At 51.3% G+C, this 16,789-nt stretch overlaps 1 protein-coding gene across 5 annotated transcripts; it reads left to right on the plus strand.

Annotated features, from left to right (window-relative positions):
* LZTS3 (leucine zipper tumor suppressor family member 3) lies at positions 6,846-16,587 on the plus strand. Of its 5 annotated transcripts, none has more exons than XM_018057417.1 (5): positions 6,846-6,966; positions 11,302-11,521; positions 12,067-12,537; positions 12,875-13,738; positions 14,074-16,587. In XM_018057417.1, exons 3-5 carry the CDS (start codon positions 12,085-12,087, stop codon positions 14,770-14,772), a joined length of 2,016 nt encoding a protein of 671 aa, XP_017912906.1. In that variant the 5' UTR covers positions 6,846-6,966; positions 11,302-11,521; positions 12,067-12,084; the 3' UTR covers positions 14,773-16,587. The 5 variants fall into 5 exon arrangements, with proteins under 5 accessions (XP_017912906.1, XP_017912910.1, XP_017912909.1 ...); XM_018057421.1 differs by having other exon boundaries at positions 11,302-11,483; XM_018057420.1 differs by having other exon boundaries at positions 11,302-11,480.

Raw genomic sequence — 16,789 nt, forward strand, 5'->3', positions numbered from 1 at the left:
CCCCATGAACTGTAGCCCCCCAGGCTCCTCTGTCCATGGGGATTCTCCAGGCCAGAATACTGAAGTGGGTTGCCATGCCCTCTTCCAGGGGATCTTCCCAACCCAGGGATTGAACCCTAGTCTCCCACATTGCAGAAGGATTCTTTACGATCTGAGACACCGGGGAAGCCCAAGAATACTGGAGTGGGTAGCCTAGCCCTTTTCCAGGGGGTCTTCCTCACCCAGGAATTGAACCAGGGTCTCCTGCATTGCAGGCAGATTCTTTACCAGCTGAACTACTAGGGAAGCCCAAGATCAGAATATGGAATTTTAAATAAAGGATCCTGTCTACATAGATGCTATTAATATAAACTAGTGGAGAAGACGTGAGAAGGCAATGGCACCCCACTCCAGTACTCTTGCCTGGAAAATCCCATGGACGGAGGAGCCTGGTAGGCTGTAGTCCATGGGGTCGCTAGGAGTCGGACACGACTGAGCGACTTCACGTTTGCTTTTCACTTTCATGCATTGGAGAAGGAAATGGCAACCCACTCCAGTGTTCTTGCCTGGAGAATCCCAGGGATTGCTGAGCCTAGTGGGCTTCTGTCTATGGGGTCTCACAGAGTTGGACACGACTGAAGCGACTTAGCAGCAGCAGCAGCAGTGGAGAAGACAAGTGGTTTATCAATCACATAATTTTCTTTAATCTCATTTGTCAGATTTTGGCATTAAGACTATTCTACCTTTATAAAATAAATTAGCTTTTTTTAAAAATTAAAGTATAGTTGATTTACAATGTTGTGTTAATTTCTGCTATATGGCAAAGTTACTCAGCTATATATAGATATGTATATTCTTTTTTTAATTCAGACTTAAAACTTTTTGTTTTGTATTGGGGTATAGCCGATTAAAAACGGTGTGGTAGTTTCAGGTGAACAGTGAAGGGACTCAGCCATTCATATACATGTGTCCATTCTCCCCCAAATCCCTCTCCCATCCCGGCTGACAAATTATGTTGAGTAGAATTCCATGTGCTGTACAGTAGTCCTTGTTACCCATTTTGAATATAGCAGGGTGTACATGACCTTCCCACACTCCCTAACTATTCCTTCCCCCTGGCAACCGTAAGTTTGTTTTCTAAGTGTGTGAGTCTCTTTCTGTTTTGTAAGTAAGCTCATTTGTATCATTTGTTTTTAGATTCTACATATAAGGGATGTCATATGATATGTCTCCTCTCTCTGATTTACTTCTCTCAGTATGACACTCTCTAGGTCTATCCATGTTGCCGTAAATGGCATTACTTCTGTCTTTTTTAATGGCTGAGTAATATGTACCACATCTTTATCCATTGCTCTGTTGATAGTCATTTAGGTTGCATGCATGTCTTGACTATAAACGGTGCTGCAGTGGACACTGAGGTGTATGTATCCTTTTGGATCATGTTTTTCTCCAGATATATTCCTTGGAGTGGGATTGCTGGACCATTACAGTTTATCACAGGATATTGAATATAGGTCCCTCTAATGTACAGTAGGACCTTGTTGTTTATTCATTCTGTATATAATACTTGCATCTGCTAGTCCCAAACTCTCAGTCCTTCTCTCCTTCACCTCCCCTTCCCCTTGGCAACCACAGATCTGTTCTCTATGAGTCTGTTTCTGTTTCGTAGATATATCCATGCATGTCACATTTTAGATTTCATATATAAATGTCTTTCTGACTTACTGTGCTTAGTGTGATAATCTTTGGGTCCACAGAGAGCTTTCCTTCTTTTCCTGTGGTTTAGAGCGACCTGTTATATAGGTTGGTAAAACTCAGTCTAGAGCTAGTGCCGTTTAAAAGAGTAGATCTTTGGGACTTTCCTGATGGTCCAGTGGTTCTGCACTTCCACTGCAGAAGGAATGGGTTTGATCCCTGGTCAAGGAACTAAGTTCCTACATGACACTTGGCATGGACCCCCCACCCCAAAATAAAACGTAGATCTATAACAATGCAATTCTTTCTGTAGTTATTGATCTTATTAAAAACTACAATTAAAATAATGTTTAAATAGCCATTTTTCTATCTGGAAGCTTTAGTTAGTACATTGAAAAAGAAAAAGCTTAAAAAGAAAAAGAAAAACATTGAAAAAGAAAAGCTCATTTTATTATAGATAAAATGATTTCATCCTAGAAATCTCTTTTTTTAACTTCAGGCTTGCTCCCCACCCTCCAGTTCTGTATCTTGAGTGCACCTCTTCAGCAAGGCCTTCTACCTTATTCTGAATTGGGATCCCCTGCAATCTCAACTTCTCTTTAGTACTTACCACTTTCTAATTCATTGTATATTTTACTTATCATCTCTTCCTACTTGAGTGCAAACTCCATTAGGGCAGGGATTTTTGAGCAAATGTGTAATTTAATAGTTTTGTAAATTTTCAGAGTTTACTCACCTGTTTATTCTTCTAGGCAAACTTCTTTACCTTAAAATAAAGGTGTTTTTTTTTTTTTAAACAAAAGTAACACATGCTTGTTGTAAAAATGCAAACATTACCAAAGTGCCTAGAGTCCCCTCTTCTGCCCTACTCCCAGAAATCCCACCATCTCAAGGTAGCCACTGTTATTAGTTTGGTGTGTATCTGTCCAGACTTTTCTATGCATGTACGTATATACTCTTAAAAATAATAGAAAAATTAAGAGTATAGTGTGTATACATGTTATTCTGCCACTTGCTTTTTTTGGACTTGCATTGCATTGTTGCATTGTTACTCACTTGATCAATCTTCTACTAATAGAAAAACTATTTTTTTTTACTATTACAACCATTATGTCAATGACTAGCTTCTTACATCTATTATATTATTTGTGATGGTATGGTATTTCTTCCAGAAATGGAATTGTTGGGTTCAAGGATATAATGCATTTCTCATTTTAATAAATCACCCAATTGTCTTCCCAAAAGACTGTACCAGTTTATACCCTCAAAAATATTTTGCGAGTTCCTATTTTCCTACAGCCTCACCAACATGGAGTTTTAATTTTTGTTAGTCTGATATACTCTTTTTTTTCTTTTTTTGGCCTTCCTCATGATCTGCAGGATTCCCCAACCAGGAATTGAACCCAGGTCCTTGGCAGTGAAAATGGAGTCATAACCACTGGCCAGGGAATTTTCCTGCTATTCTGATATACTCTTGTTTTGATCACTTGCTCCTCACCCTATTGGTGAGGCAGAGATTCTCACTTTAGGATTATGGGGATAGCCAAACACAATACCTGGCACTGAGCAGGTGAGATTGACAACACATACACTCACAGCTCGGGAGAGAACAACACCACAAGCTACACAGGGCCACAGAGGTGTTGCACTAAGGAATAGAGTGAACAGCCAGAGACTGTGGGAGGCTAGCCTTGTAGCAGCAAGAGGGTGAGTGCCCCCTGGTTCCTGCAGGGGATATGATTGGCTTTTTAAAATAAATCTGAGGGCTGATAGAGAATTGAGACCCACTGCAGTACTCAGAAATAAGCAGAATCTGTACCTCATCCATTTGATAAGGAGGATTGTTTGACTAGGGCCACTTTTGGTTTAGGCCATTGGAAGCCCTCTGGGTTTTACCAGATGTCAAGGTAGCACAAAATATTGAATCTTAATGTCAACCTTTCCTAGGTAATTATGAGAGTTCTTACTTTACTTTTGAATGACTTTTTGGCATCTATTTTGATGATTGTTTTTTCTCATTTAAGACAGTCATGGATTAAGTTCTTGTACAATAATATCTAATTTTATTTCCTTGATTTGTATTTAGGATTCCCCCACCCCAAACTGATCAGTATGACTGGTTCTTTTTCTATCCTTCTTCCTTAATTGGTAATTGGTATAAAGGGAATGGTGGCTTCATAAAATGAAATACCATTTTTACTTTTCTGGGCTCTGATAGAAATTTCCAAGGTGAAGATTATCTGATCACTGAAAGTTTGAAAGAATTCTTCCATTAAACCATCTGGGCCTCGAACCTGCTTCAGACATCTTTCTTGGATAGTATTTTCAACATCTTTCTTGTTTTTGTAATTTTATTTCCCAGAAAAGGGTCCGTATCATTAAATATCAAGGTTTCCGTATGCATTAGAACAGAGTCAGATATGGTATTCTCTTTTCTGGTGTTCCTAAGATGCAAAACCACATTCTTAATGACATAAGAACAAAGAACTATAAAAAGATATTAAGTTGAGATCAAGACAGAGATAGATGGAAAAACGAAAGGAAACTAAAATGAACAGAATGAAATGTTTTATTTGAGAAAATAGAATACCCTTAACTGTGAAAATTAAATCAGTGATGGTGAAAACCAAAAACTTGAGATACTGTCCCCAGGATTTAGAGAAAAGGGACAAAGATTTAATTGATAGTGGTAATCCAGTGTGATAATTTTAGAGGAAAAAAAAAAAAAGTCCAAAACAATCTGTTCATAGAATGGACAAGAACATACTAGAAGAGACCTTTTCTCAGTTGAAAGGAAGACTTTTTTTGTTTCTGAAAATTTAATAGAATAATGCCTATACTAAGATTTATACTGGGTTCAATTCCTGGTTGTGGAATCCTGCAGACCATGAGGAAGGCCAAAAGAAAAAAACAGTGTATCAGACTAACAAAAATTAAAACTCCATGTTGGTGAGGCTATAGGAAAATAGGAACTCGCAAAATATTTTTGAGAGTATAAACTGGTACAGTCTTTTGGGAAGACAATTGGGTGATTTATTAAAATAAGAAATACATTATATCCTTGAACCCAACAATTCCATTTCTGGAAGAAATACCATACCATCACAAATAATATGATAGAGAAAAATCCCAATAAGTACCAGGCAATTTGCTCGCCTAAAAGAGACCAATCCAGCTTTGCTACCTTTTTTTGGAGCTACAGTATAATTGACATTTAATATTAGTTTCAGATGTACTTGCTACTATTTTAAGAGCCGAAGACAATGGGATATGGACAAGAGAATTTTGAGGGGGAAAGTCTGAGATTCAAGAATTCTATAACTAGTTAAGCCACCCTGTGTGTAAGGACAGCAGAAAGGGATTCTCACCTAGGGCTGCTGCTGCTGCTAAGTCACTTCAGTCGTGTCCAACACTGTACGACCCCATAGATGGCAGCCCACCAGGTTCCCCTGTCCCTGGGATTCTCCAGGCAAGAACACTAGTGGGTTGCCATTTCCTTCTCCAATGCATGAAAGTGAAAAGTGAAAGTGAAGTCGCTCAGTGGTGTCTGTTAGCGACCCCATGGACTGCAGCCTACCAGGCTCCTCTGCCCATGGATTTTCCAGGCAGGACTACTGGAGTGGGGTGCCATTGCCTTCTCCGTCACCTAGGGCAAAGACTTAGAAAAATGTAACATCCTGGAATTCATTTTGAAATCACTAGTCAAGTTGGGAGATGAGTCTGAAGGAGGAATAGAAAAATTAGTGCATAAGAAACTGTCAGTGATGTTACCAATTAAACAAATCATTGGCAAAAGCCAAAACAATTATTGAAAAAGAGGATTTTGTGACTTTAAAAAAAAGTGTAAATAAAAACTGAGTCTGTCATCCTGGATTAAGTGGACAAATATAAGTAGTGTGAGGGCAGCAGGCCAAGAGATGGAAATTTCTCTACACAGGAGGAACATAAAAATGAATGATCTGTCATTGACTTTAATAATTTGTGAAAATAAGCTTCATTTTTATTTGATAAACTTAATGGCAACAATCAGAATTAAAAACAGGCTTTCTGCATTGCAAATCACTATGGGAGATAAAAGCAAATATGGAAAAATTCAGAAAACAGGAAATAGAAATAAAAACTTTAAATAGAATGACAGCTGACCAAACAAATCATCTGTAACAGTAGAGGTACTATGTTTAAATGCCAGCAGAGTGGAGAAACTGCAGTTTTTAGGTCAGATCCTTTGTGCCTCAAAGATTTTGCTAATGCTGAACCCTAGGCCTGGCTTGCTGGTCTATCCTATTCCAAGGTGAAGGCCTCCGTTCCAGACAGACTTCCTCCCGGCAGTCCTCCTGGGCCACCTGGGGCGGAATGATAACCTCTCTCACAGACCTGGCAACCATGTGCGAAGCTGGTACTCCATATCAGACACAACCGCCTTTTTCCCTCTCACTATGAAGGGCCAAGGCATCTTGCCAGGTTCGGTCCACAGGATGAAGCAGTCAACCCCTGCTCAGTTGTAATGACCCTGCTCAGTTGTAATGTACGTCTTTTACCTGGTCGCCCTCCCTTCCCCCCAACGACGGTGATCCTCCGTGAAAATCAAGTTTCAAACCGGCTCCGACGGCTGACGGAAGGACTCAAGGACCCTCAAAACCTTACAAATGCCCGCCCGCTTCTCCCCGCGCCTGGGCCGGTCTTCCAAGGGCGGTGTCGTATCCACCCACGATGGCTCGCCCCGCCCCCACCTTGCAGTCTAGTAGTAAGGTCTCAAGGTGTCCGCTGGGAAGCCGCGTCCCGAAAAGCGGGAGCGAGAGAGGAATAGGGCGCGGGGCTCGGCGTCTAGAGCCCCTTTCCCAACTCAGAGGAGTTGCTCCTTGTCGCCAAAGATGTGGGGTTCAAGAAGGGTCTGTCCTATTGGATTTAAGAGGAGAGACTGGGGGGCTGAGCCCAAGAGTATAGAGGGTTAACATGGAGTGTGCAGAGGGCTTGGGGCCGGCTTAGAGCGCCCCGAATGCGGGTGGGTGAACTAGAGGTGTCCCACGCGCGGGCCAGGGCGCAGCGATAAAGGGGTTAAGGCACTGGGCCCCTCCTCAGCCCAGGGATTGGCGAGCTTGGGGGGCGTGGCTGGAGGGCGGACCTGCGTTTGCCGCAGCCGCGGGTGGGCGGGGCCCGGGCGGGGAGCGGGAGGGGCGCGGAGCGCAGCCGGGCCCGCGCCTCGCGCCCCGCCGGGCGGGCTTCTGGCCGCGCCAGCGAGCCGGTCCGGCGGCGCCAGCGCCGAAGACACCGCGCCGGACCCTGAGGCAGAGAGTAAGTGAGGCAGACCCACCGCGGCGCCCCTCTCGACTCCGACCTTTCGCCTTGCCCGCTACACCGCGAGGCTCGTTCGGTCGGACCCGGAGCTGGGGAGGGGGAGCGTCCCACTGCTGGGATCCCAGGGATGAAGGGAGTGGAGATGAGGCCGATGATGTCATGGATGCTTCGCAGGGCCTGGGGGAAGGTGGCGGCCGGAGGGGGTGCGGCCCGGATTATGTCACCTCTTCCCTCTGCGCCCCGCCCCCCCGGGCCACCCGCGTTGGTGAGGAGCTCCAGGAGGTGCAGGAGGGATTTCTCCCACCGCAGAGATCCCCCCGGACACCTCCTCGGGATGGCCTGTGACTGGGGTCTCTATCTTTTGGCGCTGCGGGCCGTGGGGGCGAACACCCGCCCCCTGCCACCACCCCCCACTCCCGTGTGGGAGGCTCGTGCGCGCGCGCGTGTGTGATCGGGGTGTGTGTGTGGGGGGCGCTGTCAGCCCCCTCAGTCCTGAAACACGGGATTTATCGGAGCCAGGATCTAGGGGATCGGCCCCTTCCCCCTTTGTCGCCAAGAGAAGATGAATCTCCCCTCACACATCCCAACCAAGAAGTTCTGGAGACCTCTGCACCCCCTCCCCCAAAGCCCCATAGTGCCCCTGATACCTTTTCTCCCTCAGTCCTTCTTCCTGGAAGCCCATCCTGATTTTCCTATCGGGATTCATTGCCTCTTTGCATTGCTTGTAACTAGCATTCTCCCACATGCATTCTCTCTGCATCTCCTCCGAATCAGGGCACAGAGACCCCAAGATTCTGTGGCTTGTTCCCCTCCTGGGGGCACCCACAGGCCAGCCCCAGAATGAAATTTCCCTGGAGTGGCCTGAACCAAGTGCTCCAAGAGCCCTCCCCCTGGGTAGATCAGGGATGCTGTCCTGGGAGGCAGTATTTGGGTTGATTCTTAAAGGGTGCAGAATGGGTACAGAGAGCTGCGAAGAGATTTTGTGTAGTGTGGAGAGGGACTCAAGTCAAGGGAAATAGGATGAGCAGCAGGAGAGTCCTTGGGGGCCCTGCTGCAAGCTGTGGTTTTGAGGGCTGAGAGGAATGCCAGGCATCTACCCATAATACATTCAATTCTTAAGATTCCTGTAAGGTAGGTGTGAGAACTCAAAGTGGAATAACCTGCATGCAATTCCACCCCTAATCAGTTGAACTGGGATTTCCACTTGGAGCTGATACCTCTATAAGTGTCTATATTGCACCTGCTGCAAAAGAATTTGGGCAAAGCATGGACAAGATCGGCCTTGTCCTTTAGAAACAGTCTCTTAGTAGCTGCACAGGGGAGGGAGTGCAGAACAAGAGAGGGCAGTGAGAAGCCCGCAGCAAGGATGCTGGCAGGAGGGGCTGCTAAGATCTTTAGGGGGTGAATGGGCTGAGCTTGTGGCTCTGAGACCCCAGGGGAAGGGTATAGTGTTACTAGCTTTAGGAGGGACACACATGTGGAGGGGCTGGTTGGTCACTATAGGATGGAAGGACCTGCCCATCTAACTCCCAGGTATAGTCTATTTGCCCCCTTCGTGACCACTAATACTGTGTGTAATGTCCCAGGCAGTGAGGGTGGATAGGACAGAAATAGAGGCAGACTCAGGCAATAGGCTGTCATCCCAGGTTGTTGAGCTAATGCCATGAGGTTGTCTGCAGACCATACTCAGCTACCTGGGCTAGTTCAGGACCTTGACCCACAAATGAAGCTCAAACCCTTCCTCTGGACTCAGTTTCTGCCTATCAGGGAGATACATGCCCTTCCTTGTCTTGCCAGTCCCTGCTGGAGATTTGTAGAAAGAAGTTGCAGCAGTCTGAGCTTGGGGGAGGCAAGGGGCAGAGAACACTTGCATAGGGTTGATGGTAATAGGTTAGAATTATAATAAGAAGCTCTTCAAGGAGTGAGGCTCCAAGGAGAGTTGCAGTGGGTTGGTAGTCAATGATTCCCAGAGAAAGACCACAAGGATAGGAGGCTCAGGAAACAGTTTTGGGACCTCATTTCCATCCATCCAGGACTCTGGGCACCCAGGCCTTCAGGTGACCACACACAATCCAGGGAAACCATAGGGCAGGGTGGCATATGATCAGCCCCAATCTATGGTCAGAGTCTCCTTTCCTGGATCTCAGGGAAGGTAGTATTTGTACTGCACCTTACAGTTTGCAAAGCACCTTCCTAAACATTATCCTCTCACTTTCATGACCTGAGGTTTGCTCCGGCCCACACCCAGGCTTCTGGTGGAACCCCCTTGCCTAGTTTTCTCATCTCACTGTCGACACCCTCTTTTAGCATATAACCACACTCAGGTTTCTACCATGTTAAATTCTAAAATTAGAAAAGAGCCCTTGGATTCCAAACCACCTTAAATTACTGCCTTCTCAAAAGAGAAGGGAACTCTTTCCCTCCAGACCCCCACCTCCCCCCACTTCTGTAGTCTGGCTCTGCTTTGCACCACTTTCCCAAAATCATTCTCTCATTGGCACTAGTGATGTTTCCACCTGCCAAATTCAGGGCACCCTCTCCAATCCCAGTTTTATGAATAAGCCCCTTTGTTAACTCCAGGAGTGCCCCTACCTTCTTGAAGCATACTCCATCTTGGTCTTCAGGGCCTGCCTTCTCCTGGTCTTCTTCCTGCTCTCACTTCTCCACCCAGGCTTTGGGGGCTCTGCCACTGGAGCTCCATGCTGGAGCCCACCCACATCACGCTTGAACGCTCATGACCTAAGTCTCTCTTTGTATCTGATACCTGAGAGATATCTTTCTCTGGTCTTCCTCAAAGCACCCATTTCCCCACACATTCTCCTGTCACATTAAGGGTATCATACCCATCCTGGTGTCCCAGTCCAGACGCCTCCCTTGCCCCACCCCTGGACCCCATCTGTATGATGTTTTGTCAGTTCTTCGTCCCTGACCAGATGTTCCCACTGTTTCTAAGCCTCAGAACACCCAGCCTTCACCCTTTTGACTCCCCAGCTGCTTCCTACACTGCATCCAGAGATGGCAAGAGAAGGGAGTCATGTTTAGGATGGGAGGGGGATATTCTATCTCCATATTTCTGTTCATTATCGGTGAGCACAGCATCAAGATTTCGGCAGCAGCACCTAGGGCACCAGATGAAAGTAAGCACTCACTTTCACCTGCACTTGCACTTTGATTGGACCCTCTCTTGCTCAGCCTTGTGGGATGTGTGGAACAGATTAGCTTAAGGAAAGAAGGTGGTCAATGCCTGTTCTCCACACCTGGGGTGGGGGCGGGGAGATGCTGGTAGAATGGAATTTTACAAAAGTGGTGAGGACTGGTTTGTGGGAGTTTTCCAACCACCTCGGGCTGTAATTCTAGGTGTGGCTAGAAGACACCTGAAAGGCAAGAGTTTTTGTTTGGTTCCCCTGGTCTAGGACCCGATATCCTCAACACAGCATTAGAAGTGGGCATCTGGGTAGAAGACAGTTTGAAACAGCACTCAAGGGGCCCAGGACTGCCACCTGTACCCCTTCATCTTAGCAGACAAGGAAGACAGGGTTTAAAGGCCTGAAGGGCGCCCCCTGCCATTTTTGGCACTTGTATTTGAGCGTCTGCTCGCGGCCGGCACTGCCTACAGCCCCTGCCCGGTTGAATATGAGGATCTCTGGGGCAGGTGTTCCTTTGGTGCGGACTTGAGACAAAGGAACCAGGAAGCAGGGCCTTCCAGAGCACAGGTAACCCGAGGCCCCTCTCCCCACTGCTTCGGTGGGCCAGCCTTGGGGGGAGGGGGACGCACGCCCACAGAAGGGCTCCGAGGAATTCTCGGTGAACTGAGCAGGGTCAAGGTCCACAAGGAGCGGGGGAGGGGAGTAATCCAGGAAGTCTTCACGAAGGCAGTGAATTCTTGGAGGGGTTCTGCAGGCGCGGAATCCTGGGCGCCGCTGGGCGCCGAGGCTCCGCCCCTGCCCCCGCCCACCTGTGGGAACCGCAGGCCGGGAGGGAGGCATGGCAGGCGTCCTCCGCAGCCAGCGCTGCGTCCTCTGCCCCGGCTTCAACCAGCTCCGGGGCCTCTGCCGAGGTACTGACCGTGGGGAGGGGGCCCTCTCGTGCCAGACCCCCATGCGTGCAAGTTGGGAAGACCTCTGGGAGGGCCCCGTGCTACACGCTGCAACCGCGGTCCCCGGCCGTCCGCGAGGGGCGGCGCATGTCCTAGGTGGCCCAGATGCGTGCCGCCCAGGCAGCTACCGCCCACCCTACCCCCAATACCTCCGTCCTGTCCCGCGCCCGCTGCCCTGGGGTTCCTGGCACGCGGCAGCTCTGCGAGGTAGGTCCTCCATTCCTCCCATTTCGCAGAGGAGAAAACTGCAGTCCGGGATGGCTCAGTCGGCCGGTCCAAAGTCGCGTAGCTGGTTCGTGCCGAGCTGCGAGAGTGAGGCACATGGCCCCTGCAGACCGGGCCTCGGAGGGTCCCAGGCTTGAGGCCCCATCGGCCCCCCACCCCCTTGGAGAGGCAAGGAGAGGATCCTGCGCCGGTAGTGAGCCTCCACTTCTGTCCTTGACTGCAACACCCTAGGTTAGGGGACCGGGAAGGACTCCCATCCACAATTTTTGGATAGGGGTGGGCTTCCCTCCCTTAAGTTCTGAGGTCCCCTATTGAATTCAGGTACTGCTGTCCCCTTCCAAACCCATCTTCCCAGCCCATGAGGTTGGGATATAGGAGTCCAGACCCAGAGTAAAGGATACCTGAGTTCTGAGGTTGCAGTGAAGAATTGGGGGTGGGTGGGTCACTGACTCTGGGGGACAAACCCATGAAGAAGCTGGGTCTGAGGTGGGAGTTGAAGAGTGGAATACTGAGTATAGATGGCAAAGCTAGGAGGGTAGGTGTATGGTCCCTAGGGATTGGGCTTTGTCAGGTGTACAACGGGCAGCCCCTATTACCAAGTCGTCCTTAGTTCCCCAGCCCCATTCCTTTACCTTGACTGTTTGGGAACTCCTGGGCCCACTGTAAGGAAGGGAACACTGAAAGGCAGGTTCAGCTGGTGCTGGGTCAGGCTTGGATGGGGTGGTGGGAGTGGGGGTGGGACTGACCTCTCTCTGCTTTCCTACTTGTGCCCACAGTGCCCCCCTGGCTTAGTCATGGCGAAGCTGGAGACACTGCCTGTGCGTGCTGACCCAGGGCGAGATCCCCTCCTGGCCTTCGCCCCTCGGCCCTCTGAGCTCGGACCCCCAGACCCTCGCCTGGCCATGGGCAGTGTGGGCAGTGGAGTGGCCCACACCCAGGAGTTTGCCATGAAAAGTGTGGGCACCCGCACGGGGGGTGGGGGCAGCCAGGGCAGTTTCCCTGGTCCCCGTGGCAGTGGGGTCAGCAGGGAGAGGCCAGGCCGCTACCCCTCAGAGGACAAGGCTCTCGCCAATTCACTCTACCTCAATGGCGAGCTACGGGGCAGCGACCACACGGACGTCTGTGGCAACGTGGTGGGCAGCAGCGGCGGCAGCAGCAGCAGTGGCGGCAGTGATAAGGCCCCCCCACAGTATCGTGAGCCCAGCCACCCGCCCAAGCTCCTGGCCACCTCTGGCAAGCTAGACCAGGTCAGTCCTTAAGGCCTTTTTCTGGGGATAGGCGGCAACCCAGAGAAGAGGGTGGGGTGGGCCTTCTTGGATGTTTTTGAGCTTTAGGGACTGAGATAGAAGCTGGATTGGGGAGCCTTGGGGGTCAAGTCCAGCTGGTGGGCCTTGGGCGGGGAATTGGCTGTGAGGGGGTCAGGTGATGGACATAAGGTAAGACTCCAGCCAGGAGAGACTCCCAGGATGGAGGTCCAATGGGGGTGGAGGTGGGGCTGGACAAGTCTAGATCAGAGGGAAGAGACTGGGGCCAAGGCTAAGGCCCCATCCTGATGCCCACTTCCTCTTCCTTGCTTTTGTGCAGTGCTCAGAGCCGCTAGTTCGGCCTTCGGCCTTCAAGCCTGTTGTACCCAAGAACTTCCACTCCATGCAGAACTTGTGCCCCCCACAGACCAACGGGACCCCTGAGGGACGACAGGGCCCTGGTGGCCTCAAGGGTGGACTGGACAAGTCTCGGACCATGACCCCAGCGGGCGGGGGTGGGAGCGGCCTCTCAGACTCAGGCCGGAACTCACTCACAAGCCTGCCCACCTACAGTTCCAGCTATAGCCAGCACCTGGCGCCCCTCAGTGCCTCCACCAGCCACATCAACCGCATTGGCACTGCCAGCTATGGTAGTGGCAGTGGTGGTGGCAGCAGTGGTGGGTCGGGCTACCAGGACCTGGCAACGTCTGACAGTGGGCGGGCCTCCAGCAAGAGTGGGTCATCTTCATCCATGGGGCGACCAGGTCACCTGGGATCCGGGGAGGGTGGAGGAGGAGGCCTGCCATTTGCGGCCTGCTCACCACCTTCGCCCAGTGCTCTGATCCAGGAGCTAGAGGAGCGGCTGTGGGAGAAGGAGCAGGAGGTGGCAGCTCTGCGGCGTAGCCTGGAGCAGAGTGAGGCGGCAGTGGCCCAGGTGCTGGAGGAGCGGCAGAAGGCCTGGGAGCGTGAGCTGGCTGAGCTGCGGCAGGGCTGCAGTGGCAAGCTGCAGCAGGTGGCCCGGCGTGCCCAGCGCGCCCAGCAAGGCCTGCAGCTACAGGTGCTGCGGCTGCAGCAGGACAAGAAGCAGCTACAGGAGGAGGCAGCCCGGCTGATGCGGCAGCGGGAAGAGCTTGAGGACAAGGTTGCCGCCTGCCAGAAGGAACAGGCCGACTTCCTGCCCCGGATGGAGGAAACTAAGTGGGAGGTGCAGACTGGGGCGTGGGCATCTCCCTGTGTTCCCTTCTTCTGTCTCTCTGGAGAAAACCAGAGTAGCAGTCCACAACTATCGCAAGGGGAGTGAAGATTGTGGCCGCATCAGTTGGCAGTGTCTGTGAGGACCAGAGCAGTCCCAAGCTCTGTGAGATTAGCCATGTCGTCCCAAGTCTGAGGAGGGGACCCTGAATTGTCATTTCTGCCATGATGAGCTGACCCTGAGTCCTGGGGCAGCTTAATGCCCTGGGGCTGGATATGGGGGCTAGAGTGGGGGTAAGCAGAGTTCTCCTTTCCCCCTGACTTCTCTTCTCATCTGCCCCTGCCCAGGTATGCCAGAAGGCTGGGGAGATTTCCCTTCTGAAGCAGCAGCTGAAGGACTCGCAGGCGGACGTGTCCCAGAAGCTGAATGAGATTGTTGGGCTGCGCTCACAGCTGCGGGAGGGCCGGGCCTCCCTGCGGGAGAAGGAGGAGCAGCTGCTCAGCCTGAGGGACTCCTTCAGCAGCAAACAGGCCAGCCTGGAGCTGGGTGAGGGAGAGCTGCCCTCTGCCTGCCTCAAGCCGGCGCTGACCCCAGTGGACCCGGCTGAGCCACAGGATGCACTGGCCACCTGCGAGAGCGATGAGGCTAAGATGCGCCGTCAGGCTGGGGTGGCTGCTGCCGCCTCCTTGGTTTCCTTGGATGGGGAGGTGGATGCTGGTGGGGAGAGTGGGACGCGGGCCCTGAGGCGGGAGGTGGGGCGGCTACAGGCTGAGCTGGCAGCTGAGCGGCGAGCCCGGGAGCGCCAGGGTGCCAGCTTTGCAGAGGAGCGCCGAGTGTGGCTGGAGGAGAAGGAGAAGGTCATCGAGTACCAGAAGCAGCTGCAGCTGAGTTATGTGGAGATGTACCAGCGCAACCAGCAGCTAGAGCGGCGGCTGCGAGAGCGAGGGGCTGCGGGAGGTGCCAGCACACCTACACCCCAACACGGGGAGGAGAAGAAAGCCTGGACCCCCTCCCGCCTTGAGCGCATCGAGTCCACAGAAATATAAGCCCCTACCTGGGCATGTGGCCTTTTGACAAGTACCCAGTCAAAGGCCAGAGTCCCCAGTATCCTCTTCCCTGCCATCTCTTTTCCCCATTTCCCCTGAATCCCCAGACCAAAGAGGTTCTCAAAGCAGCTGTGACCAGGCCCCTCCCCTCCCCTCACTGGGTGCCTCCCAGCTCTACCACTGCCCCACTAGGCAGCCCCACTCAACCCACCTCCCAAGGAGGAAATAGGGGGAGGGCAGAGTGAATGGGGCTGAGGGCCCAGGCTGCAGGGGAGCTCGGGCTCCTTTTCTTGGCATTCCCTTGTTGCAGAGGTGGTAGGCCTTGCAGAGCCATGAGGTGCCCAGCCCCTTGGTGGGTCTGGGCTGCTACTGTCGGCCACCCTGTGTCCAGAGATGCTCTCTGTACCAATCTCCTAGGCCATGTAGCCTGAGGGGGACTGTGTGGGGTCTGCCAAAGCTGACACTCTGGGCTCCTGGCCTCCCTCTTTCCTGCACTCTTCTCCCTCCCTGGGCAGATTGGCAGGACAAGTGGGAGCAGATGGCCTGCCTGCAGTTGAGAGGGCTACCTGCCTAGCCCCTCCCTGCCAAGGTCTCTACAGCCTGGGCTAGTCCTGAGTGTGTGTCTGTATGTGTATGTTGGAGGAGGTAAGGGCTGAGGCTGAAGGCTCGGTACCCAGGGAACTTCTGCTGTCCTGTTCATGGAAAGGGTCACCTGGAGGCTTCTTAGCTCTACCCTCACCCCTCTGACCAGGATCCTGTAGGACAACAGCCCCATTTGCTTAGCTGACCCCACACCTAGGGCCACTATCCAGCTCTAACTACAGTTATTAAGTGCCATCTGCCTCTCAGGCACTCCCCTCATCGAATTTCTGAGGTCCTATGAGTGTCTGTGATGTCTTCCTATGTCTTCCCACTTGATTCCCTCAGCCACCTTCTGCTTTCGTGCTCAGCCTACTGCTTTCATGCTCAGAACATCATTGTCCTAGGCCACCTCTTCCCCTAAACCTCACCTTTTCTTCCAGTAGAAAACTCTGCTTGATCTTTGGTGCACTGCCCACTTCCTAGCTCCTTTGGGCCCAAGCCTGAGCCCAAGGCCCTTGTTTTGGGGGGTGGGGGGGGGTAACTATGATTGCTCTTGAAGAGCAAGGCTGAACTGAGAGAATCACTGACCCCTGGGTCCAAGAGGCCTGAGGTAGCCCAGTGTTTGCCCAGGGTAGTCCTGGCATGGCCATTAGTGGGGGTTGGGGCAGCCAGTCACTTCCTCCTCTGGGGGCCCTCTTAGAGTCCATCTCCCAAAATAAGAAGGGAAAGGCAAATTTCTAACACACCAGCAATAAAAATCGGAGGAGGTTTGGCCCTCGGCCCTTGTATTTTTATTTTAACTCTCTCCTTCCCACCCCCAAGACTGGGTTTGTGGGGCAGGCTGGAGGGAGCTGGCAACTACTGTGAGCAATCCCCCGACCCCTGACCAGCCTCCTCTCATGACTGGTGACTGTTTAACGAGCTGTGCACCCCACACACAAACAGGAGTGCCCTTGTGGCCTCTGTTCTGCACAGCCCCTTCTGGTGCCCCTTACCAGTTCTCTGAGCTGGGTGGGGGGCTGTCCTGGCAATCACTGCCTATTCCACTCACCCTTCATTGCACCGGCCCCAGAACCTGGGCCTGGGCCAGAGGGGCAGGAGGAAGAGGAGGCATTAGTATGAAAAAAAAATTTAAATGTAGAAAAAAATATGAACAGACTCAGCTTTGGGATTTCCAACCACAAAAGAAATTATATATAAATATATATAAATATATATCTCTACCATATGTGATGGAAAGACTTCGTTTTCTTTTCCCAAAGAAATAAAATGGAGAAAGCCTCTTGAGTGGCACTCTTCTGGCATGCTTGTGTCTTTGCAGGTGTGGGAGGTGAGGCTGGGTGAGGGGACTGTGGAGGGCAAAGCTGGAATAAACACTCCAGAGGAGGCATGAGACCGGAGGTGCTCACGGGGCCATGCCAGGAGGCTGGATCAA

Source organism: Capra hircus, chromosome 13, assembly GCF_001704415.2.
Source record: "Capra hircus breed San Clemente chromosome 13, ASM170441v1, whole genome shotgun sequence".
Classification (NCBI taxonomy): Eukaryota; Metazoa; Chordata; class Mammalia; order Artiodactyla; family Bovidae; genus Capra; species Capra hircus.

Coding starts and splice junctions, on each gene's coding strand:
- LZTS3 (XM_018057417.1), top strand. CDS start 12,085: ATGGCGAAGCTGGAGACACTGCCTGTGCGTGCTGACCCAGGGCGAGAT. Junction 12,538..12,874: donor CCTCTGGCAAGCTAGACCAG/GTCAGTCCTTAA, acceptor GCTTTTGTGCAG/TGCTCAGAGCCGCTAGTTCG. Junction 13,739..14,073: donor TGGAGGAAACTAAGTGGGAG/GTGCAGACTGGG, acceptor GCCCCTGCCCAG/GTATGCCAGAAGGCTGGGGA.